This window comes from Anas acuta, chromosome 5, assembly GCF_963932015.1.
Source record: "Anas acuta chromosome 5, bAnaAcu1.1, whole genome shotgun sequence".
Taxonomy (NCBI): Eukaryota; Metazoa; Chordata; class Aves; order Anseriformes; family Anatidae; genus Anas; species Anas acuta.
The window spans coordinates 7519089-7543469 of NC_088983.1; the positions used below are offsets into that span (position 1 = coordinate 7519089).

Genomic DNA, 24381 nt, shown 5'->3' on the forward strand with positions numbered 1-24381 from the left:
CCTCCAATGCTGGATTCCAGTTATGCAAATTCTCCACTGCAGAAGGGACGTCCTGCCACGGAGCTCGTGCCCTTCACCCACGCAGAACCTGCAAGCATGAGATACCTGGATGCCTTATGTGAGACATATCCTGCAGCACCCAGCTCTGTGAGTTTGCTGGGCAGAGTGGTATGGAAACACTGAGGCAGGACATGCTGCGGAACCGATCATATGCTCACCCAGAGGGCACACAGGAGTTGTGAGAGCTTATCATGCCCACCGTGGTTAGCTTCACCATTGCCGGTTGTAGCCTGCAGTGCTGCTCTGTGGGTCTTTACCCCAGTGCCCTGGAAACCTGTCAGCTCATGTTGGACACCGGTGGGTGGTAGCTGAGAGCCCTGATCACACAGCTTCCAGCTGTTGCTCGTCCTCCACAAAGACTGATCCTCAGCAGCAGCTTGCTAGTGTCACTGGTAGCACCCATTCACCTGTCAGAGCATTAATCTGAGCACAGGGCTCTTCCAGTTCCTAGCTGGAGGGCTGGGTATAAAAGGAGAGATGAAAGCTTATTTTCAAAGTTTCAGGTTGTACCGAGTAATCTACAGCCGGAAGATTTGGATATAAAGTAGGCATCTACGACTTAATTTTACCTTTGTGTCTCACACCATTTTTCTGACAGTATTATTATTTAATTGCCTGCATTATGCCTGTCCAATAATACTACTTAGCATTAATAACACTTGGTGTTGTGTCTTCAAAGTGCTTTACAAGCTAATTATGAAATGAATAATTTAAGTGAAAACAAGCACCTTGGGCTGGGACCTGTGCTCGTGTTTGACAAAGCATGACAGATAGCTGCAGCACTGTGTAAGCTGGAACGAGGAGCTGTGTGATTCATGGCAGGGTTAAGCCAGCAGGAAAAGCATGGAGCGATAATGCTCCATGGCACAAAAGGTCAAGACTCCATGAGACATTTTCTGCTGAATTTGATGGGGTGGGGAGGAGTCTCCAAGCGAGCAAGAGGAGTTTTGGAATAATTCTTGAAGGAACAGAGCTTGGTTTTGATGTTCCATCTTCTTCTCTCCCTTACTTAAACACAAGACTGACATTTAGCAGTCAACAGTAGTAAATATGTCGGAAATGCTTTTTTTTTTTTTTTTTTTTTTTTTTTTTTTTTCACTCTGAGCAATGCACTACAGTAACCGTAACACAGAAGTTAGGAAACTGTGGCAGACTGCCTGACCGTGTCCGTGGAATATCAAAGACAACACCACCGTTACGCAAATGTTATAGAAACCCCAGCAACCTCACAAAAAACACTTGTGGGTTGATTTGTCACAAAGGCAGCATGAATCAGAGCAGGTGCTTGCCAAGGCAGGGCAGTCAGGTTGTAACCAGCTTTGACTGGTGCTCCTGCAACACGTTGCGTCCTTTGACTCCAACTAAAATAGCACTCAGAAAGGTGCAAGATTCATTTGTACCTGGAGGGAAAAAAATAATTAAAAATGTTATGGATAATCAGGAGTCCAAATTTGGAAGAGCTTCAGTTATAAGTTCAGTTATAAGGAGGAGGGCAGGAAGGAGTAGAACGTTTGGCTTTGTAGCCTTCCAATGCAGGACCTTGCTCGTTTCCACTTTTTTAAGTTGGTTGATGTTTTATCAGCACAGATTCATGCGAAAACTGATGTATTGGCACTGGCAGGAAGTGGTTTTTGGAAAGTTACATTTTTCTTTGGATAGCTAGCTGAACTCTGAGTGCATAAAGCAAATGTTCCCACTAGCTGCATCTTCTCACTTTGTGAAGTCTGTAGCCAAAAGCTACGCAGTCCCAAAGAGAATAAGGAATTTCCTCCTACCCCCACAAAACTAAAACCCTTCCTTGAAGTTTGTAAAAAAACATCTAAGTTGGTCTGTGTTCACATAAGTGGACCCAATTTACACTTTGAGAGCTCTGGCTAGGCAAAGGCAGGTAGTGTGCCCCTGAGACCAGGCTGGATGTCCATGCGTGGCTGCAGGGAGCTGGGCGCGGGGAAGGATGCTGTGGCCATATAGGATGGAGCAGGAGCTGGAGAGGTCTCCAGTTTCTGTCTGCTTAGGTTTCTGAGGTTCTAAACATGATCTGAGGGTGCTGCAGGTTTGTGGCAATGCAAAAGTGTTTTACTTCTTTGTACCATGTTAGTTCAGACCATCCTAGACCAGGGAACAGTTCTTATCATTACGGACACATCTTTCGTGCCCTTGTTTACCTCCAGCGCGACCCTTCACCCCAAACACCCAGACACACACACACGCTGTGGCCTCCCCTGCCTGCTTCCAGCAGCTGGGGCAGGGGGAACAGCGGTGCCCTGCCCAGCTCGGGGGACAAAACACCGGCAAATCCCACAGCTGGGGCTGGCGAGGAGGGCAAGCAAGGCGAGGGAGCAAGCTGAGGGGAGCAAGCGCTGCTGAGGGAGCAAGCTTGATCGGGCCGGGATGGGAGGCAAAAACCAAACCGAGTGAAACGAAAACAGCTCTGGGTACTCAGTAGGGGGACAGGAGACCCCCTCAGGGGCCGTCCAGCCCAGCGGGGCCCCGCTCCTCCTTCACCCGGCCGCGGCCGATGGAGGCGGAGCAGGGGCCGGACCGCGCCGCCCCGGGGGTGCGGGGGCTGCGGCCTCGCCGCTTTCCCGGCCGCGGGCGGGGAGCGGCCGGTGCCTGGGCCCTCCTCCTCCTCCCCCCCTTTCCTTCTCCTCCTCCTCCTTCTCCTCCTCCTCGTCCCGCCGCCCAAGCCCTCAGCGCCTCCACCCGGACCCGCCGCCGCGGTGAGTCTGCCCCGCCGGGCACCCCGAGTTGCGGCGCGGCCGCGCCTTTGTGTGGGGAGCAGCGGCTGGGCTGGGCTGGGCACGGCTCGGCTCGGCTCGGCTGGGCTCCGCCGCGGCGGTACCTGCCCGCCTTTGTTCCCCGCCGCCTTTGTTCCCTCGGAGGGCCGCGGGAGGGTTTTGTCGCCCAAAAGCCCGGCTCCCCACAGCCTTGGGGGGGGTATAGGGGGGATCCCGGGGCGGTGGGTCCCGCCTGAAGGCGGTGCGGGGAGAGCCGGTGGGTGCTGGCCGGGGCAAAGTTGTCTCCGGAGCGAAAAGTAGCGGTGTGCTGCGGGGGGCTCTGTGCTGGCTCCAGGGCTGTGCTGCTGTGGTGGTTTTACCTTTTTACAGCCTCCTGGCTGAGGCGCTGAGCCCTGCCCGTGCTTCCCGCGCTGCTCGGGGCTTCTTTCTCCTCAGCCCTGCCTCCAGCCCGGCTCTCAGGCACCCCCTGCTTGCTCTCCAGTCACTGCCTGTGGGGATGGTGCTCCCTGCCTTGGCACTGACCTGCCTCAGGCTCAGGGATCCCCTCCCTGTCCCCCCAAACACTCTTCTTCCATCCCCTCTCTTTCCCTGAGGGGTGCCGCAGCAGCAGGGAGGCAAAGCAGGTGCTTGCTTCTCAGCTTCCTCGAAACACCCAGACAAGAAAACTTTGGGCGAGTTTGTTTGAGGGCTTCTCACCGCCTCTCCATCCTTTGTCAGCTCGGTGGTTGCGTGTTCCTCGCGCCTCAGTGCCCCCCTGTCAGGGTGCCCCGTGTCCCACCTGTCCTCTGCCCCCTCTTTCCATCATTTACTCATTTTTCTCCATCTCCGCTTTCAGGAGCGCTTTACCCATCGCAGGACAGGCAAAGACAGAAGTGCCATGTGCAGGACCTTGGCTAGTTATTGCAACTGTGTGTTGGCCAAGCTAACAAAACCTCTGTTTATGCCTCTGGTCAAAACGTGATACCTTAAAAAGGGACACCCGTGGCCTCTGGCACCTGGTGAACTGAGCCATGGGCTCCTGCCTCTTCTGTGGCTGTTTTACAGCTCATGAAGGCGCACAGTGGCGGCTGCTAACTCTACACACAGCAACAGTACACACAACCACCTCACATTAAAATCAGGGCAGCCGAAGTAACAGATTCCCAGGACAAAGCAGGGCACATTGTGGTGGGAGTAGAGGGATGCTGTGGGGCCACTTGGACCTGCTGTGGAAGGGGAGCAGAGGTCCCAGCACCTGCCAGTGGGGATGGGGACGGGTTGCAAGGAGCAGGGGGATAGGCAGTGGCACACGGGAGCTTGGAGGGAAAATCTAGCGGTGACTGCAGTGAGCACTGTGCTGATTCGTGCTGTGGCAATGCTTGGGTCCCCCTTGTGCTGGATGCTGTACAAATACGTATTCAGAAGTGTATAAATGGTGGTTGTTCTTCTCTTCCTCATCACGAAGGGTGACGAATGATAACTGGCTTTACTGTAGCTATCTATAGCAAAGCCATACAGCTATCTATATGAAAGCTCCTTTATTTAAACGTCTACTTACAAATAACATCAGAAAACTGCTTTTTAAGTGCCACTGCTATCAGACCTTGCTAAGAACCAAGCAGGACAGTTTAAGGGGAGCAAAGGAACTTATTTTCTCTAATTAAATCTCATCAAAAGTTCATTAAAGGAAATGAGAACTTTGGTGGTGTCAGCACACAGCCGGTCCTGGAGCGTGCTATCTATTTTTTATGCATTTGTCAGGCAAAGATTTTAAGCATAGACACAATGAAGTAATTCAAGAAGCAGTATGCCTTAATGATCTAATAGGTTTAAAATGCTTTATCTCCCTGGATGTTAGTTTATGTTATAAATGAAAGTAACAAAAGGACAATTGCTACTATTCCCCCCTTTGCAGTGTTTTACTGGGGATTTTATGTTACTTCTTTTGGTAGGTTTCAGTCACAGTTGATTCTTGTGTTGGTAAGTCTTTGTTTGGGTGGAAAAATGGACACAATTTAGCCCTTTTACGGAGTTCATTGTAACCCCCCTTTACCAGTAGTTAATTCCATAAACAGCGAGTTCAGCTCCGTTCAGTTTCCTCTCCATCTGAATATAGAAATGAATGAAAGAAGAAATCCCAAGGAGGGCAAGAAGAGGCACAGCTTGAAAGATCAGGTATAAAGAGCCCCATTCATCTGGGTTTATCTGTAGTACAGGGATATGCCTTTACTTCATGAATCATCTCCTGACATCTGTTTGCAGCGCTGTTTTCTTAGCAACTGCGACTCTGTTTTAGAACTGGACTCTCAATGGCCCGTTTTGTATAGGGAGATGCGAAGGGCTGATCCAGACTCTTACGAGTGAAGCTGTGCCTTTCAGCCAGTCTACCCCACTCCTTTTCCTCCCTGGGGCACAGTGAATATTGTTTTTAAAAGCCTAGCAGCTGGGATGCTTATATGTATATGCGCAAAGAGATGCTTATCTGCTGCTTACCACAACTGAAGTGTTTCCCCAGCATTACCTGGCAGCGGTGGGGGGAGAACCTACTGATTGGTAGTGAAGTTTCTCGTTTTGAAAGCGTGCCATGTGTGGCACCGCACTTTCCCTAGCTTTCCTGCAGTTTGTTTTGAACTGTCACAGGGCTTTAGATGTGGGAGAGGATGTAGTCTCTGCTTGTGAACTTGGAGAAACACTGGAAAGGGAGCCAGCGATTGCGAGGGAACACTCCCAGCAACGTGCCTGTTTGAACAAGCAGCCGGATTAGTCGGTGGGATTATACGTGTGGAGTGTGGAGCAGTATGAGTAACGCTTTGGGACCGGATCCATAAGCTGCGATTAAAGGGAAGGTGACATTTCGTATACCTCTCACCTAATCTTCCTTTGCCTGAGTTTCATCCCTGACCAGTGTGGGTGGGAGACTCCTGTAACTGAGACTGAGGTCTCATCCTCACTGGCCGGCCGCACAGCTGCTGGGAGGTCAGGTTTATTTGGGTTTTCTCAGCTGTGCTCTGTGGAGAGGGTCGATCCTGGGATTAGGTCTGGGGTAGGTTATTACTTCAGTGAAGGCTGAATTGGTCTGGATCACAAATACATGTCTGAGAGCACAAGTGGCACGTCCAGGCCACATTCACCCTGCTCCCTCCTGTGCAGACCTGCTGCTTGCCCGGGAGAAGGAGGAAATTACAATTGCAGCAGCACCTGCAGCTACTGGACCATGAATCATAAATTGACAGTGTATATTACCCCACAGAACATGGATCTGACTGCCCTTCCTGGACTGACTCGTGTCCCATGGAGCATGAAGGGTGTCAGCAGCAAGTAGCTGCTGTGAAGGATGAACACGTTTTGGGGTAATGCCAGGAGGGGGAAGATGTCTGGGGCATTTTGTTTGCAAAGGGATTGCAGAGTGGCAATGGGAAGGCTAAAGGAGGCTGTGAATTCTGACCAGCTTCCTGTGGTCCTCATGGATGGCAGGACACAAACCCTGGTGCTAGTGAGGCTATGAAGAAGACAGCCTGTATGGATCACCTAGCTCACTGTCTTCACAGCAGGAGATGAAGAAAGCTGCTTCTCTGGAGATGCTACAGGGCCAGGACAGGGGCAGAAGAGGGAGTGGGGAAAAACCTGTGTTTCACTTAGCAGAGCACACTGGAAGGGAGAAGAAATCTGTGCTGGGGAAAGGAGTGGTAGGCTGGTATCTCCCCACAGGAGGGGAAATGGGGCAGAGCTCCACTCCACGCTTAACTCCAGCCTCTGGTGTCTCGCAAGGAGGCATGTTTGCTTTCTTGTTCCTGCAGCCTGCTGATAACGCCCCACACAATGCAGCTGCGCAGATTGGCTCGAGACGACTTGAAGGAATTGCTGACCCTGATACAAGCAATCCTGTTTGCGGCCAGGATGGGGAAAAAGAGGAAAGAATAGTATGAAGTGTTTGAGCTTTAAGGCTCGGGCTGTGAGTTCTGTCAAAGGAAATGACAATTAAGATAGAAAACAAACACTTGTAATTACTTCTGTGAAAGTGTAGGTAGGAGGCAGAAATGTGGATTGTACAGGAAGAGGTTTTACTTTCTGGATCATTTGACTTGTTGCTTGCCAGGAGAAACACAAGAAGTTGGTGAATGATGAAGTGAAAGGTGGAGGCGGAGAGGGGAACGCGCGGCTGACCGTGCCTTGTGGGTCTGTGGCCGCCGTACGACTGGCCACAAAGAGTTGTAAAGACGCTGCACCTGGACAGCTTCAGAAGTGGCTTTGTGTTGGTTTGTGCTAGTGAGAGCTCCGTTTTGGGTTGGTAATAACCACCTAATAACCACTGGTACAGGGAGAGAAATGAAAGCTGCCCCACGAGCATTGTGCCCTGCTTCTTGGAAGCTCTCGTGCAGCGAGCAATGTGGAGCTTTGCTTGTAGGAGTACTCCGTGAAAGCTCGAAGTTCAGCAATTAAACAAGGCTCTTCCAGCAAAGCTAAGCTCTCTCAGCGAAGGCGATTGCATCTTGTTGAGTTGCAAGAAGTTTACGAGGGAGGGAAGCACGGGGCACTTGCACCTTGTGTCTCTGGCAGAGGCGATACTTCTCACCTCTGTGGAAAGCCAGGAGTGCTTCTCTATGTCCTTTCCCCCAGCTTAAAAGTGTGAGATTCGTCTCGCCGAACTACAGCATAGCTGTCTGCACGGGAGACAGTTGTCCAGACTCCTTTCATAGTCACCAGAGAGGAACAAACACTTCTGGGCCATGATTCATCTGCGCTGAATTGGACGTCTAAAAATACACCGGACAAACTGCCCTAAAAGTGCCTGTTTCTCTCCATTGTTTCTCCCCTGTCCAAACAATGGAGGCACACGGAGGCATCTCTGTTGTAGCTGTTTAATGTCAGGAGGGCTGAACCTCAGCCAAAGCGCCTCGTACAGCAGGGCAGCTTCTGGGAGGGCTGCTCGTGTCCTCCTTTCTGCCAGACCCAGCCTCTGCGTGGAGCGGGGTGGTGGAGCCTGGAAGGCTCTACCTGTGAGCAAGGAGTGGGCAGCGATGTCCCACACGGCGCCGTCCTCCTCCCCTGGCCGCTCAGCGGATTCAGAAAGAGACAATCGTCTGCTATAAATAAGAGGCCAAGGGGGATTTGTGCTTTTTCAAGGTCGCCCACCGGGCTGGTGGCAGAGGTGGAGGCAGTGGCGATGACGGCAGGATCCCAGAGGTGTGCCCGGGCGCCCTGCGGCTGCCTCGTAACCTGCCACTGTCCCAGGGGGATGCCGGCTGCTCAGCTCTTGGTGGTGGATGGCACCTGGTAGGTACATGTCCCTTTTGTAAAAGGAACTAGCAAAATGTCATAGGTGTTAATACAGCTGAATTACTGGGCTGGTGTGAATGATTGCAGGTGTGCTTTAAAATGGTTAAACCTCAGGGTTTATCCTTTAGGGTTAAATTTGCTTCACCTCAGGCTTGCTGCAGTGTAAAACAGCGTGTAGGATTATTTAATGGTCTGTGGAAACTCTTTAAACTGACCTATATGAAACTTGCAATGAAACACTCAGTTGGACCTTGGGGAGCTTTGGAGGTGCCTGGGAAGCTGCGACCTGGTCCTCTGTGAAGTGTGGCTTCTGCTGCTGTGTTATTTAGTGGCATGATAAAAAAAAAAAGAAAAAAGCACCAGCTCTTCTGGAAAAAGCTTAACTTACCTGCACAGGTGAACCACGTAGGGTAAGGATGAGATTTCTCCTGTGTGGAGAACTAGTTTGCAGCAGAAAGGCTTCCTTTGCCAAATGAGCTGGGTGTCTGGGGGGGAATTTGCTGAAGGAATTTGCTGTGTAACAGAGATAGGGAGTACAGGCGAGTACTGAGCATTAAATGGATCGGCTGCATCTCCAGTTTCAGACAAATACCAGAGCGTCCCCTTATCCTTTTTGATAAGAGAGAAAGAATATGAGAGCAGGGGAATAGAAAGAGCGTATTGTGCGAGCCTGGGTTTGAATCCTGAAGTTCTGTGTAAGAGGTCCGTGCTTGAGCTCCAAGAGGTGAAACAAGCTGCAGACTGATTCCAGGGAGCACAAATGGGAAGAGGAGGGAAGGAGCAAGCCATTAAATAGGAGTTGCAAGAAAAGCCAGTCTCCAAAAATAAATGTTGAAGATCAATTCCAGGTATTTCCTGGTATTGTCAACCTGCTTCATCAACCACTCAGATGGTAACAAGTGGTTTCAAAGATAGCAGACTGGCAGGTTTACTGCTGTTTTTCTTTTAAAAAAAGGGGGGTGAAAGAAAGGTTTCTGATAGATTGTTTGCAAAACTATTTCTTACGCAGATCTGGGTGGGATGTTGGTGATGAAATACCCCAGGGACGGAGGAGGCAGAGCTTGTTGTTGTAAGAGGGAAGTAAGAGCACAGCTGGCTGCATGTTGGAGTAGGGAAGAATCTGAATTTTCGTCCCATTTGTGTGCCCTGGCAAATTTGGGCACCCCAGCAGTTTCTGAGATGGGGGAAGCAGATACTTGCACAATGAAGGTGTGAGCAGGCGGTGTTCCTGCAGAGCGGCTGCGCCTTTCTGGTGCTGCAGGCAGGCTTTGTAGGTATCCTCTGCGAGCAAAGTCTTCCCCTTCGAGTGGTTTGGAAGGGACTCTTAACGCGTTCCTTCTTGGAAAGGATCTCAGAAGATCCAGCCCCCCGTTTCACTGCGCTGAAAGCTGTGCAGGGATTGTAAGGAAACCGAGGCACATCCTGTGCCAGGGGCGCGTGTCCGTGGTCACACGCCAGCTCCTTACTGGACTTTCATCCGGGACGGCGGCTCCGGGAGAAAACTGTACTGAAACACGTGCTGGTGTGCTGGGCTTGGCCAGGGATGCCAGACGTGGCTCGTGGCTTACCTCACCTGCTTGGCCGTGGCGCAGCGGCGGTGCTTGCGCAACGCGCGTTCTCCGTTGCTTGACTGAACTTGTCCATAAGTAACTCAGTGCTAGTAATCTTGCTGCCTTTCAGCGAGGGAGATGCGCAGGGCTCCTTCATCCCGTGTTGTCTCCGGTGTGAGGAATCCTGGTTCGAAAAGAAAGCGAGCTGGGCAGCGCTGTGGTTCCGGGCCTGGAGAGAAGCCTTCTTATCCTGCACACGCAGAGGGGGAGTGCACGAAACAAGTAAGGCGTCCTTCATGCTGAGCTATCTCCGGTTTGGAGTCCTTGGTTTTGCAATTGTGCCTGTGTTTTGTTGGTATGGTGATTTATTCTAGCAGGCAGGCGTAGAGCACCAAGGTCTTTCTCCTGGGTTTTCTCTGCTCAGTTTGGCTGTTTGGTCCTCTCTGGCAGCTGCACTGGTAGGAAGGAATAAGGGTGTTTGGCTTGGTTTTTGCTGCACACAAAAAGTTATTCTGAAGGTTGAAACTATGCTATAAGTTAGAGATTTAGGCTTGTGTGGGGATTTTTTTTTTTCCTAAAGCAACCGATTCTTTGAAAGCAAAGCAAAAGATGTTTTGTCTTAAGAAGAAAACAAAAATTCCATTTCATGGAGCGAAGTGCTGATTTTCTCCTACCAGAGAGGGTCCCTGCATGTCTCATGTGGGAGACAGCATGGTCGAAGGGCTTTTTTTACATGTCCCAAACCCACACAGGCATGTGAGCATGCAGGTTTTGACAGGCAGGTGTCTAGAAAGACCCCCAATAGCATTTCTGGGGGAAATTTCAGCTGAAAGAACTATGTGGAAGTGAGAAGCTCGCTCCTTGGAGAGGCAGCCCCTTCGGGTCTGAACAGAGGTACGTGGGGAAAAACAGCAATTTTCCTTGTTGCAGCCCAGGCTGGACGTGTTTGAGAGAAAATCTGATGAATTCCCAGCTGCCAGGCTAGGACGTATCATTAAAATTGTAATTTGCCCTTCAGATGCTGGCAAGCTTCGGTTGCCGTTTGCTGGACAAACCTCTCTTTTGTGTTCTCCTTCCGTCGGCGTAAAACAGCAAGTGCTGGCGGGGAGCTACTTGCAGCAGGATTCCTCTTCTCTGCTATATTTAGTGATCAAAACAAGTCCGTGATCTTTGCAGGAATACTGCCAAAGCAGATAGGGCTCGCATGAGACAAGCCCTGTCTCATTTGGCTCCCAAACACACGCTGCATTTCACTTTCCTCCCCTCTCCTGACACCGTCAATGGATCTGTCTGCCGAGGTCTGTTGTGCAAACATTGCGCTGCCATTTCCAGCGATGTTGCTGTAAGAGCAAGCCCTGCCCCAGCGAAAACTCCTGCATTTAGATCACCGCTGTCCCCACCTTTCCCTTCTCTCAGTGTCTGGAAAAAGCAGCTTGCTGCTTTTCAGAAAGATCCTCCTGACTGAGAACAGCCTTATGATTTAATTGGCAAACTTCAGGCCTTTATTGCTTAGGCGAGGTTCACTCAACAGCATAATCTGCTTGTTAACCATCTGACTGTTTCCTTTATTCAGGGAAGAAGGGAATTAGGAAGGCAGTGGGAAGGAAACATTTGTGTTCCTTCAAAGGCAGAATATTACTAGGAGCCCGATTCCCATTAATATAATGTCATTCATACAAAGTGGGTGTAATTACTACTTAGTGCTATTTTAAATACCTTTTACACCATGTAAAGTGGTTTCAGTGTTAATGGGAGGCTGGTTATGAGTCTCTACAAAGGCACTAAGCAAAGAATTTCGGTTCCAATCTGAAGGAAAGGAAGGTGAGTAAAATAAGTAAAAGAAGAAAATCATTGCAGTGCGCTTGGTCAAAAGGGGCAGTGTTTTCCGGTCTGTTCGGACCAGGCAGTCCCTTCGGTGAGAGTTAAGCTCGCTGTGATTGCAGCCGATGCCCTGCCCCTTCCCTTCCAATTGTAAGAAGCGATCTGGGTCCAGGAAGCGCTGAGGAAGGGCCGTGATGAGCTGCTTGCGGAGCCGTTCACTCGCAGGATGGGAGCAGCACACCCGAAGGTCAGAGGTCTGTGCGTGCCCCACGGCGCTGGGACTGCGGTGGCTGCGGTGCACCCACTGCCGAAAGGAGCCCAAGGATTGCTCCTGGCTGCCCTCATGCAGGGGCAGCTTTCGTCTGCAGATGGAGAGGGGCTTCTAGGAGCAAAATGACGGCGCTTTTCATCTTGTGGGATGCAGAAAATATTTTGCACAGCTTGAATGTAGCAGCAATTTAGGATTTATTTTGTAAACAGCAAGGTTAGATGGCATGGTTTTAACAGCACTTCATCAGCGTTTGGTCAGCAGCAAATTTAACAAAATGATTTAAACAGAATTCACTCCAATAGGAACAGCGTGTGAGGTAAAGATTTGAGAATGGCAAGGTTGACCCGAAACTTCCTGCAGGGTCTGGGTAGGTGTCTAAATCCACTTGTGGGCTTCCAAATTACCCCCTACAGTAAATTACTCACCTTACTCCCTCAGTGGCATTTGCCCACGGACGAGCTTGTTCTTCAAAGGGTCAGCCCTGAGATGCACGTCCCCTCGGGGATCTTCCTCCAAGCCCTTCTGGTCCCTCCCGGCACCGACGCTTCTGGTGCTGCCCAGAGCCCAGGCTGCAGGGTCCAAGGCACGATTAGGGGGTGCCTGTTGGTTCTGCCTGCTGACAATGGAGGGCTGATGCAGCATTAGTTGGTCTTGAACCATAGCTGAGTCAGGGAAAAACTCCTCCACCACATTTTTTTCTTTGGCCATTGTATTTATAAGCTAAAATGATTGACTTGTAGTCAGTCCCGGATTCCTTACCATGCTGTTCTTGGACTCTGATGTGATCCATCATTTCCCCGGGAGAGATTACAGTGGGTATCTGCTTTAGGGCAGCACCATCCTTTGTTTGTGGTCATGGCCAAGGAACAGTCACATCGAGGCCTCCTGCAGCTTGTGAGCCTCAGCAGGTCCCATGGCAAGCGCCGGATGGAGCGTGCCCGCCGCGCTAGCTAACGGCGTGGGTAGGAAGAGGTGTGTATGCACTGGATGCACTTCCCAGGTCCAGATCCCAGGCCACATGGCGTTTCTCACATTATTTTTACAATAACCCTTCCCCACAGCCCTCTTATCTGCAGGAGGTGGCCTTGGAGCTTCGGCACAGGCAGCCCGTGGAGCGGCAGGGAAGTGTGCGACCGTGCCCTGCTTTGGAAAAGCTTTTTCCTTCAGGCTGTGTGGCAGCAGCAGCAACGCACCATATGGCTGGCACGGCTTTTTGCACCTTGTTGGACACTTTGGGGCAGTGCACAGCTAGGTTTGGATTGGGGCATGCTTTTGGGCTGTGACTTAGGGATTGCATTGTCATCCTAGCCCGTGACTGTAGTGAAGGCGTGCAGTCACCATGGTATTTTTGGCTTCCTACGTAGCAGTGTGCTGGGCATGGCATTGGCCTTCTGAGCCCTTTCCGAGCCCCATCAATCTCTCTTTTTTCACGAACAGTTGTGACTTTGAGTTCTAAGCAGTTCTTGTTTTTATTACTGATGCAGAAAACTTGGAAACCAGTTAAAAATTCACGTTTTCGTCAACTTTTTAAAGTATCCTTCAGCCTTGTGTTTCCACTTGGGAACAGATAAATGTGAGACAGGCTCTTGTTCCGAGTGCAAGCAAATTCATAAAATTTGACCCATGGAGGTGCATGATGTATGTGTGAACAAGGCTGAGCTCTGTTAATAAAAGCATTTGTGTGTGTGTTAACAACAGCGTGGAGTTAATGCCATCTTCAAACTGTGTAATTGTACCAGGATGACTGATATATTGCCACCCACAAAAAACAGAAAAGGTCAGGAAAAACACTTCTCTAACCGCGTTTGGAAATTGATTAATGCAATGAGAAGCTTCATTGTGCTTCTGTAGCAGGAAGTGTTACAGATGTGTAAATCAAAGACAAACCAGCAACATTTGCTGGCCTTAAAAAGTGGTGTTGCTTTTGTATACTCATGCGCTTGTCCTGGCACATTTTCAAGATTATAAATAGATCACTGGGAAGTCCCTGGATAAGAAAAATGCGCTCTTGCTGGTTGTCATAAATAAACTAATAAGAAATGTCCTGGTCTTTCAGCTCTTACTGTTTGGAGGAGTCCTTACTTGTGCATGTAACTTCAGTGTGTCGGTTCACATGAGTTAAGCCTATTTCTGTGGCAGTGGGGTGTAGTTCTGTGTCTGTCTCTGTGTTTCCTGCAGATCCAATGTTTCTGGGCTTGTTGTTTTTCTGAGCAGAGCCGTTCAGCCGTTTCCAAACTTTTTTGATTCCTTCTTCACCTCTTGCTACTGATAGCTTAGCAACACCCATGACTGGACTGGTTTCAGCATTGTCCCAGGCAGTCCAGGGTGTCTCTAATGCCACTTCTTAAAGGACTGGCTGATACCCATCTAACAGCAGTAGGGTATTATGTGGGATCAGAAAGCTATAGCCTCTTTTCCCTATCACCTTGAAAGTCATGGAAGCCTAATGGAAGACCACTTTTTTCCTCCAGAAAAGCCCGGAGAATGTGCCACTGGATGGTGAGAAATCTTTTCAGTGGTGCCCAGCGACTGGACAAGAGGCAATGGGCACAAACTGGAGCACAGGAAATTCCTGATCAATATGAGGGGGCACTTCTTTGCTGTGAGGGTGACAGAGCACTGGCACAGGTTGCCCAGAGAGGCTGTGCAGTCTCCTTCCCTGGAGATATTCAAAACCCACCTGGATGCCATCCTGTGCCTAGGTGCTCTTGCTGAGCAGGGGGGTTGGACCAGATGATCTCCAGAGGTCCCTTCCAACCTCAGCCATTCCCTCATTCAGTGTTTCTGTGATTTATTTTTCTGTGAGAGCATATTCAGCTCCTTGAGTAGCAGAAATCAGGACAGATCTGTCAGTGGTGGTGTTCTGATTTTTGCCTACCTGAGGATCTGGCTTTGAAGAGAAGGGATCAGTGTGCTTGCAGGTGATCCCGTTCCAGCTGTGGACATGTATGCAATCTGAGGCCACCCACAAGAGCAACATTTGGAAGCAATTTAAATGTGAAAGGGATGAACTTCGCTTTGGACTTTCAGCAAAGAGAGTGTCTTAGAGGAAAGATACTGGAAAATGCAGACACCCCCAGCCCCAAACCTGGTACTTAAAAATGGTGAAACCATTGAGGACGTTGGGTAGGAAGTGTGGCCGTCGAATTTCAGTGCTGTGGGAAGTGCTCTGACTTAAGAGCAGTATGAATATATTGGAAGTGAGGGGAAAATAACAAACAGTGTAAAAACAAAACAACCAAATGAATGGGGGAAAAAAAAAGCAACCACACACACACAAAAACATGACCCCAACCCCAGCTTGATCAAAGAGGTTTTCTTTGATAATTCTTCAGCTCATATTATCATGATTTGGATCCCAAAAATTTGCCTTTAAGGAGACTGCAACACACTTACAAAAGGATTGCTTGCCAAAAGGAGGTCCAGCAGCACTTTGCAAGGCTCAGGACTTTCAGTTTTGAGCGTTACTGCTTCTCTCTGAATGCAAAATAAACTTAAGGCCTTAGTTAATAAGGAAAAGGGTCTTCAGTCAGCCTGCATTGTGGAGCTCCACTTCCTTTGGGCCCGTTCACTGAAGATAAAAATCTGCTGGTTGAGTCATGATGTTGGCTCGACTGAAGACATGAGTAATAATAATCTGTTGCTAGGAGCAGCCTCCAGTTTACATCGAGAGGCCTCTATGGAGGGAAAGGCTTTGGAGTCCTGCAGTAGGTCATAAATAATCAGTGGCACTTCAAAGAAGGAAAAGTAAAAACAAGCGGTTCGAGATGCCATGCAAAGACGACTGGAATTCCTCTTGCAACACCGATGGAGAACACGTAGCCAGCATAACTGGGGAAATTGAGGGCACGTGTCTGCAAAGGCAAAAACATCGAGGTAGGGACTTACCGGCGGTGGGCTGTAATGCTCACCAGCCTCTAGGCAGGCTTGTTTGCAGAATAGCTGCTGCCTTCAGTTCTAAGGAGTGCGCTTGTGAGCTAAAGTCATGCAAGAGGGTTTGAAGTTTGGCTCGTAAGGAGGACTCCGAGGGTACAGCTGTGCAGCAGGCTGCAGCGCATACAGGGGCATGCTGCTTGTGGCTGAAACTCTCTGTGGATGTGGGGCAGTGTAGACTAGGTTATCTTGCTTCCTTGTTAGCGTGCACTACTGGTTTTTGTGTTTTCAGAATTAATAAAATGTGCATTTGTGTTTTAACTGTAGTTGCAGACGTGTTGAAAACAGCAGCAGTTTCACTGTAGAGGATTGTTCTGTTAAACTGCAATTTTATTAAAATATGGTGAAATCCTACTGTATCCTGTGATTGGAGTAGCTGAAGGATGAAATCTGTAATCCACACTGATCCAAACTGAAACATAAAGGCTATGAAATCCTTGCTAGTGAATCTACCAAAATCCATCTGAAGCGTTTTCCCCTCTTTCTTCTGAGACAAGCATGGTTTTATAAAGACTGATTAAGAAGAACATCTCTTAAGTCTCATTGGGACTTAAGTCTCACTGGAGACGTGGTATATAAATCAGCATTGTCTATTCTCATGATGATCTCTGGAATTTAAGGTTGAGATATGATTATTTTCAGGTTAATTTCTTGAGATTTCCAGTCTGGTACCTCCTCTTAGGCTTCTTTGTCTCTCTGTCAGTGTGTCAGTCTGTGTGTTAATACACATTATATTTTTTTAATTGGCTGAATAATTTCAGCCGAATTTGAGAAATGAAGAGAGATTCCAAGGAAGTTAGGTTGAAATTATGTGATATGACTGTGCTGATCCAATTTCCACCAATATTCATAGGTGTCCATTGTGCAAGCAGCTGGAGAGGTAGGGGAAGAAGTTCCCTACCCAAACCCACTAGTGGAAAGCCTGGGTTTGAGTCTTGTAAGTGTCCTTGCCATGGGGAAAGCTTTTGCTGGTGATTGAACCATTTGAGCTGCAGGTTGAGCTCAGGTGGACAAGAAATTGCTCCTTTGGAAAACCCCAGTTAAAAGCTTTTCCTCTGAGTAGGACATTTGTAATGCTCCTTTCTTGTGTGACTACTCGTGTGTCCGAGACTGGAGGAGCTCACACAACAGCTAAAGAGCAATTAATTTGAAGTTAATCAACAAGAAACAAATCAATTGGAAACGAGGTCCCTGCATTCCTGGAGCTGTTTCTGTGGCTCTGTGCTATTCACAGTTTATTTCATGGACCATCCCAAGGTGTAAGCACTTAAACGCTTTCTTGTATTAACACCAGACTCTTCAGAAAGATGGAAAGACAAGGGCATTCTCTTCACCTTTTGGTTTTATCTCCCTGAAAAGTCATGTTTTCATTTGAAAGCATGCACTTTGTTTTCAGCACTATGGATACATATATTTGGTATTTCATGGGACTGAAGGATTTGGTTTAGCTCTGCAGGTTCATCGAATTGTTATAAAACAATATAATCAACTAAAATATGAAGTAGAAAAGGTGATAGTTTGTAAACCCTATGAAAAATGTTCCTAGGCATTTTTACCAATATTTTACAGTTTTAAACTCTTTGGAGGTGGATGTGATATAGTTACACTTAACATGCTTTATTTGAATGAATTTCTGGGCGGGAGGGCAAAGGGACTAGCTTATTGTCCCTATGTAATCCCGTCTCAGACAATCTGCCCCTTGTACCTTTTAAAGAATACTAATCCTTGCAGGTACGTCCTCTAGCAGTGTGTTCGTTTCCCTTCCAAAGCAGCTGGGGAGTCTTCTGCTGGGGCAGGGCAGGAATGGGAGGCAGGGTAAGATGCGTGTGCTGTGTTAGGCAGTGAAAGGATGGTTTCAGGGCAGTGAAAGCTCTGCAGTTTTATAAGATGCACTGAGGATTTGTTGAGTTAATTTTTATGTTTTAAAAAAAAAATAAGATATGTAAGTGTATTCTGTTCGCTGGATAAAGAGGGAGGCCTTCGTTTGTCCTTAAAACAGAACAGGAGCATATGCTTTTTTTTTCCATTTATGTGTATTCTATGATCATGTGCCATAATTTACTTGAAAGGAACCTCTGGAAGTCATCTGGTCCGACATTCCCTGCTCAATGCATTAATGCTTTAAACTTAAAATAGTTTCTTCTTTAAAACCTGAAAACTTTATTAACTTTTACCAATTTAATGTCCAGAGATCTGAATTGATATTGGGGCCCTATCACATTAAGTTCCATACGAGGACATAAAAGGACGTAAAATCTACTGTGTGGTTGCTGTAGCTGGCAAGGGGTAAGGACAGAGGAGAAATGGTCACAGAAACGTTAAAACTACATTTTTTTTTTTTTCCTGAAACTTCCATCAGTGCTGTTCATGGCTCTTGAAAATTCCTCTACGATAATAGGAAAAGATGCGTGCCAGATCCCATTCCTTTTCTCTGGACTGTTCTCCCAATGACTTCAATAGTATGCAAGGCAGGTGAACATGATTTGGCTCTGCCTATGTCACCATCTCAGACCTGGATGCATTAAACGTGTTTTTGCCATTGGTGATTTTGTGCTGCACTGCATGCCGTTAAAAGAAAACCCTTAAGCAGTGTTTACTTGAAAATAAGGTTAAAAATGAGAATAAACTTGTGTTAAAGGGAAAGAGAACGCGTTGTAACTGATACTGAGTGCATGCTCCAGAGCTGCAGGGGCTGGTTCATAGTTTTGGGACTTGCTTCTAGTTTATGCTGATGTGTCAGTGTGCTTCTAGTCCTATCACTCTTCCTTTACATGGGCACCCAATCTGAGTTATAACCTTATGTGGTGGTTTTACCAAGCGGGGCTGCCAAACCTCACCACAACTGCTCTCTCACTCCCCTTCCTCAAAGGGAAAGGGGGAGAAAATATGATGGAAGAGGTTCAAGGGTTGAGATAAAGATAAGGGAGATTGATCACCAGCTCTTGTCACAGGCAAAAAAGACTCAGCATAGGGAGATTAATGTAATTTATTGCCTATTACTAACAAGCTAGAGCAGTGAGAAACTAAAAACAAACTAAAGACCTTTCTCCCAACCACCTTCCACCTCCTCCCCCAGAATGGGGAATAGGGGCTGCGGTCAGTCCCTGATGCTTCATCTCCGCTGCTCCTTCATGGTCCCTGCCTGCCCCTGCTCCACATGGGGTCCCTTCCATGGGATGCCGTCCTTCCCGAACTCTTCAAGCACTGCTCCCACACGGCTTCGTCCCATGGGGTCCACCCCCCAGGAGCAAACTGCTCCAGCACGGGTCCCCCATGGGCAGCAGCTCCCCCCAGGCCCCGTGCTCCTGCGTGGGCTCCTCTCCACGGGCTGCAGCTCCGGCCCGGGGCCTGCTCCTGCGGGGGCCGCAGCCTCCTCCAGGCCACATCCACCTGTTCCACCAGGGGCTCCTTCACCCATGGGGGGGCTGCAGCGTGGAGATCTGCTCCATGTGGGACCCATGGGTGCAGGGGGACAGCCTGTTCCACCAGGGGCCTCTCCACAGGCCGCAGGGGACCTGCTGCTGCTCTCTGCAGCATTGGGTCCCTTTTGGAGCTGTCTGAAACTGACCCGTATCTAACATGGGGCAGCTTCTGGATTCTTGTCACAGAAGCTACCCCTGCAGCCCCCCGCAACCAAAACTTTGCTACATAAACCCAGAACACCTTAGGTCCAAATTCAGTCAAGCTCATTGCTTTCACATCTGGATTCATTGTTGCCCCGTATTTTCTATTTCTTATATATCTCTGAAGGTGATATATGTCACTGGAAAGTTCAAGGCACAGGGAATGCAGGTAACTGCCCGTGCCCTGGGAGCAAACAGCAACAGGTCTGCTGGTGTGGTTTGGATTTTGCTTACATACCCCCCCATTTGGCTCTTTCTGCTTCCTTAGTAGCCTTCCAGGTGGCAATCACAAAATCAAATTCAAGACGTACCGTGATAACCACAAAATACTGGGGCTGCCTGACATTTTGCATTTTTAGAATTTGTTTTTGTGTTGCTTGATCTTGAGAGGAAAAGGAAGGAGTTTCCCAGGAAAGATTGCATAGCCTTGGGCATAGGCAGTGCTGCTGGGAGAACTGGATTCTTGTCCAACACCTTCCCCTGAGTTCCTGTGAGATGCTAGCTCTGGCACTTACCCCCCAACTTCTATTAGTGGCAACTGACTGTGTTTTTTTCTGGTTGTCTCACTTGAAACTCATAGCTTGGGAACAGAAGGCTTCTGAGAGATCTCCATGACTGCAAGTACCAGTGTCCTGTCATAAAAGCAACCACTTCATGCTGTCCATTTCTGAACAATTCCAGTCTTAAAATCATGTAAGGCCTTTGTGGCAGTTGCATGTGTTGGGAGCCTTTGTTAGAACCCAGTATTTAGTAATTTTCTTCCGATTTCCATCCTAACCTCAAGGCATGATTTATTTATACCGTTTTGTTCTTGTGCCTGCCAGAAATTAAGAAGTCCTTTACCTCCACTTCTTGCTAGGATCAGCAAGCCAAACTCTTCTAAACTACTTTTTCCTTTTCTCTGATTATCTAGATAGCTCCTGTATTTACCTACCCCAGCTAGGTCTCCCCTTTCTGGTATCTAGTGGCTTGAATTTTACTCTTAAGTTAGCGATGACTTGCAGAAACGGTGTATCCGCAGTTGGAATCAGTATTTGTACATTTGAAATAGTATCTATTTCACTGGAAAACTGGAGTCAAATTAGCAATTTTTTTCCCCTTTATTCTCTCTGTACCTTTGCTTGTCATTGATAAAATGTGGGCAATAACCCCTGATTCAGTAGGTGCTGTAAACGTGAATTGACTGATGTTTGTCAAGTGTGCAGATACTGTGGTGATGAATGCCACAGAGAATCTTGTGAGGAACTTAGCAATCCTGTCATCAAAGCAGCTTTTGAATAAAGCACAAGGACGTGCATTGTTCAGGAAGAGGAAAACAAAGCATTGAATAGCTCCTCATTAAATGAGTGGTCTTCCTTCTGTGCAGGGAGTGAGGAAAAGTAGTACACAGTGGAGTAACCAGAGACTGCATCATGATTCATATATGCACAAGGGACTGAATGAAAATTTCACCGGCATTCTTTAATGTTGTATTTCTTTACTCATCTATTCACACTCTGTATTTTGATGTATGAATGAATTGCTAGCATCTGGTGTATTAATCCTAGTTCTTCTGAAGGAAAGGGTACAGGTTTCTAGGTAACAAAGCTTGCTTAAGTTGAGTACTTATTTAATTTTCAGCTTTATTAATTTTTGAACTTGTTTAAAGTTCTTCATAAAAAAAGAGCCTCTAGTTCAGTATCCTGCAGTGGCAAATTGAACAATATTACTACTGCAGGAGCAGAAATAGTGTTATACTTTTAAGAAAGTCAGGGCATATCATTCACACAAATTGCATTAGAGATAGGGAATGTATCGAGGAAGAGGAAAATAGAGGAGCTACAAAAAAAGACTTCTTCATAGGGGATGAGAAGTAACAAAAGTCCCAGGTAGAATCAGCAGTTGTGATTCTCCACTTGTGTTAACTGCTGCTTTTTCATTTCAACTGAATCTGCAGATTCTGCTTTTTTTTTTTTTTTTTCTTCTCCCTCCATTCTGCAACAATCATTTGGGCAGGAAGAAAAGTACAAAGATTTGATGAAAACCTTGGAGGTTTGTCAGCAGCAAATCTGCTGAAGGCACTGTGTGCCTGTGTCAATCTGGCTTTCTTAAAGAAAGAGACAGAGTTTGAATTCTCCTAATCATAGTGCTTTTGTTTTGATGGCTAGGTGCACTTAAGTCTGTGGTTTGTGCTGTGAAGTACTGCTGGCCCCCATCAAAAATAAAGTGAGCGAGCCAAGGGACAAAAATTTTGATTCATGTAGTAGGAACATTACAACACTTTATTACATGTGAGCTACAGAAACCAAGGGAAGAAAAGCCCAAACAAAACTCATGTCTCTGTGCATGCCTTATCTTCGATATCAGCAATTTTACTGTAAAACTGTAGTGGTTAATTAATCTATTTATTTATTTATTTAAATTTCAGTTTGGAAATTGAGTGAAGAATCTCCATAGGATTTAATATGGCATCAATGCAGTCATCTCCCTCAACAGAGGAGCAGGCTTCCTCCGAAATAGATGATCTCCATCTGTCGCTGCAAGGTAGGTTACTGTAGTTTTCTGTGCCATTTTAATGTGAGTTTTTGGTAAAACCTGTGACCATGCACAGGTTGAAGGAAATTCTGAGAAACCTGTTAAAATATAAAACTAGTGTTATGATCGGTGGAGTTTGTTCTTGTCAGTGTTTCTTTTCTGATGTTCCTGTTTGGTGAAAAACATTTCAGCTCAGAAATGAAAGATTACAGCTCTCGTAGTACTTTCTCATGGTATTTTCAGAGCCGTTGCCTTTTTTGGTGCAGATGTTCTCACTGGTTCTTACGCTTTGTTACTCAGAATACATGTTACTGTAAACTGTTTTCAAGGGAATTGCCAGCATGAAAACGTTTGTGGTATTTGATTAGTTTCCTTGTTTTCAATTTGCTGACAATTAGTTGGTTGCACTGAGCTGTCTTAATGAGGCTATTAACTACAGTACTATTTTGTTTCATTTCTTTTCATTTTATTTATTTGTCAACCTTATTACTTTATCACATACACGTGTAGAAAGATAGCTTGTGGCCAAAACAAGCGGAAAATTTTTGTGGCTTCTAAACAAATTTCTTACAGGTCAAAGTCTTTCATCATTCATCCTTATTTGCAATGAACTGTATCTTGTTTTCATTTGCTTTCACTTATTGACTGAGTGAAGCAAGCATTCGTGTAGTGATTTTTAATTGTTCTATTTTAATGGCAGCTACCAGTACAATTTAGAGCTAATCAGTGCATTAGAGCTGGCCTATCGCATAGTCTTTCTGCATTTTCCTTAATCTTGTGTTTAATTTTATTCTATAAGAATTTCCTGGAAAGACTAATTTTGCTCTGAACGTACTCATGAAAATATTCATGGCCGTTTTATCGGGGAGTCTAGTCTAGGCAGCAGGATGAGCACTGTTGGAAAGCCTGTTTTCAATGTGTTTAAAGCCTGGTTATTTTAGGATGGATGGGCTAAGTCATGTTTCCACAGAGCTATTTCCTTTTAGATCACTTTCAATGAAATGACTATAGTGCCTAGTTGAGAGTAAATATGCTTAAGACAGATGGTGCAAAAGAATATTCTTACAAGTCACTTATAATCCATATTTGCACTAATATTGTCATTGAAGCCATGTGTTTTGATGAGTGAGTGTTAACAGTGGTCTAAAGCCAAATGTCTTTAATGGTGAATATTCTTCCATTTGTTTTAGTGTTATGTTTTCTGAAAAGCATGCAAAAACTCCTAGCAGGAGCTAGACTGGCTGTAGCACCAAGCACAGACAGACACACATTTCTTGTGCCTGTCAATCTCAGCTTTTGGTAGTCATGAAATGTGTTTGGGAAACACTGTCCAGTTTTAAGGCAGCAGATAACAAATTAGTTACTTGGGATTTAAGACAAAAGTTTTATTTTGAAATTATTATGTTATTTTCTGAAAAGTCAGATATGTCGGGTGAAAGTAGTGGTTTTTGATCAATATCTAAATTAAAAGAGCCCTGCTTATTAAAATTGAAATGACTAAATAAAACTTCTATGCTGTAATAATTTGAGCTCCTAGACTATGCTGACGTGAACACAGTGCAAATCTGGAGCCAAGCTGTGTGTGCTTGGATGCTGGAGAGATCCCTTAGAAGTGGCATAAGCAATTTTTCTAATTACTGAAGATGCAACAAACGGTGCAGACACATCTGTATCGAGCAGTGATGCTGCAGCATGTGTCTGGGTCAAACAGGCAAATGGAAATGCAGCTGTGATGAAGCACAGAAAACATGTTCCCTGACACGATGTACAGAAACCATTAGTAAACCTACCTGCGGATCTATAGTAGAAAAGATCAGATAATAATAGGGTCACTCAATGAAAAGCTGGTTTTGTTTGTTTATTTGTTTGTGGTGTTTGTTTTGTTTTGTTTTGTTTGTTTGTTTTTTACGTGATAAGAATCTTGGGATTAGATTTGTAAAGCAGACAGACTTCGATTACTGTAAATCGTCAGGTTCACCAGGACAAATGTTAGAGAAATGTCAGATTCATGAAAAGGCTGCTCTTATCTTGAAAAGCAGCTCACTTTGTGGGTGATTAAAGATGTTTGTAATACTGGTTATGGTCTGCTTCTCAAGCTGTTAGGTTATAGCTTGAGAGTATATTCATTGTTAATAGCATAACTGGAGTTATGTGTAAATAGTTGACACAGGAGAAAAAAGTAGGCATGAGATTTAGTCTGGATTGCTCTTATTTTATTCCACATTTAAGTTCTTCAATCTTCTATTATTTCTGAATGGCGTCTAGTTACTGTGTTACCATGTTTGTCTGGCACATTCAGTGGATCTTGTTCTAATTAACCCTTCAGTTTGATAATTGTGAAGTTACATGCCTAAAAAATGTAACAAAATGGTTAGCTTTTTTTTCCTACTGTATGTAAAACCAAACAGTTTGTTTAGATAAGATTTTACTGTGATTTAGGTCAAAATCTTCTGTGAGGAGACCTGTGCACTTTTGGGAAGAAAAGGAAGGAAAGGGGGGAAGAACCACCACCTTAAAATAATAAAGAGGTTACTTCTTAGTAGATCTAATTATTATACAAAGCCTATTAAATTAATGCCAGTGGCTTAAAATTGTACAAACCTGCTTTAGTGGGA

General features: G+C 46.5%; 1 protein-coding gene across 7 annotated transcripts in view; it reads left to right on the forward strand.

Annotated features, from left to right (window-relative positions):
- Positions 1-2633: 2633 nt before the first annotated feature.
- SYNE2 (spectrin repeat containing nuclear envelope protein 2) overlaps positions 2634-24381 on the forward strand; it is a 189988-nt gene continuing 168240 nt past the window's right edge. For 4 of the 7 annotated variants that reach the window (XM_068682516.1, XM_068682522.1, XM_068682520.1 and 1 more), the window contains exons 1-2: positions 2635-2780; positions 21660-21775. In XM_068682516.1, coding sequence (XP_068538617.1) covers positions 21697-21775 — 79 coding nt within the window. In that variant the 5' untranslated portion in view covers positions 2635-2780; positions 21660-21696. Of the gene's footprint in view, positions 2781-7843; positions 8052-9727; positions 9887-21659; positions 21776-24381 lie in introns of those variants that run through there. The other 3 variants (XM_068682523.1, XM_068682518.1, XM_068682517.1) reach the window with 3 other exon arrangements.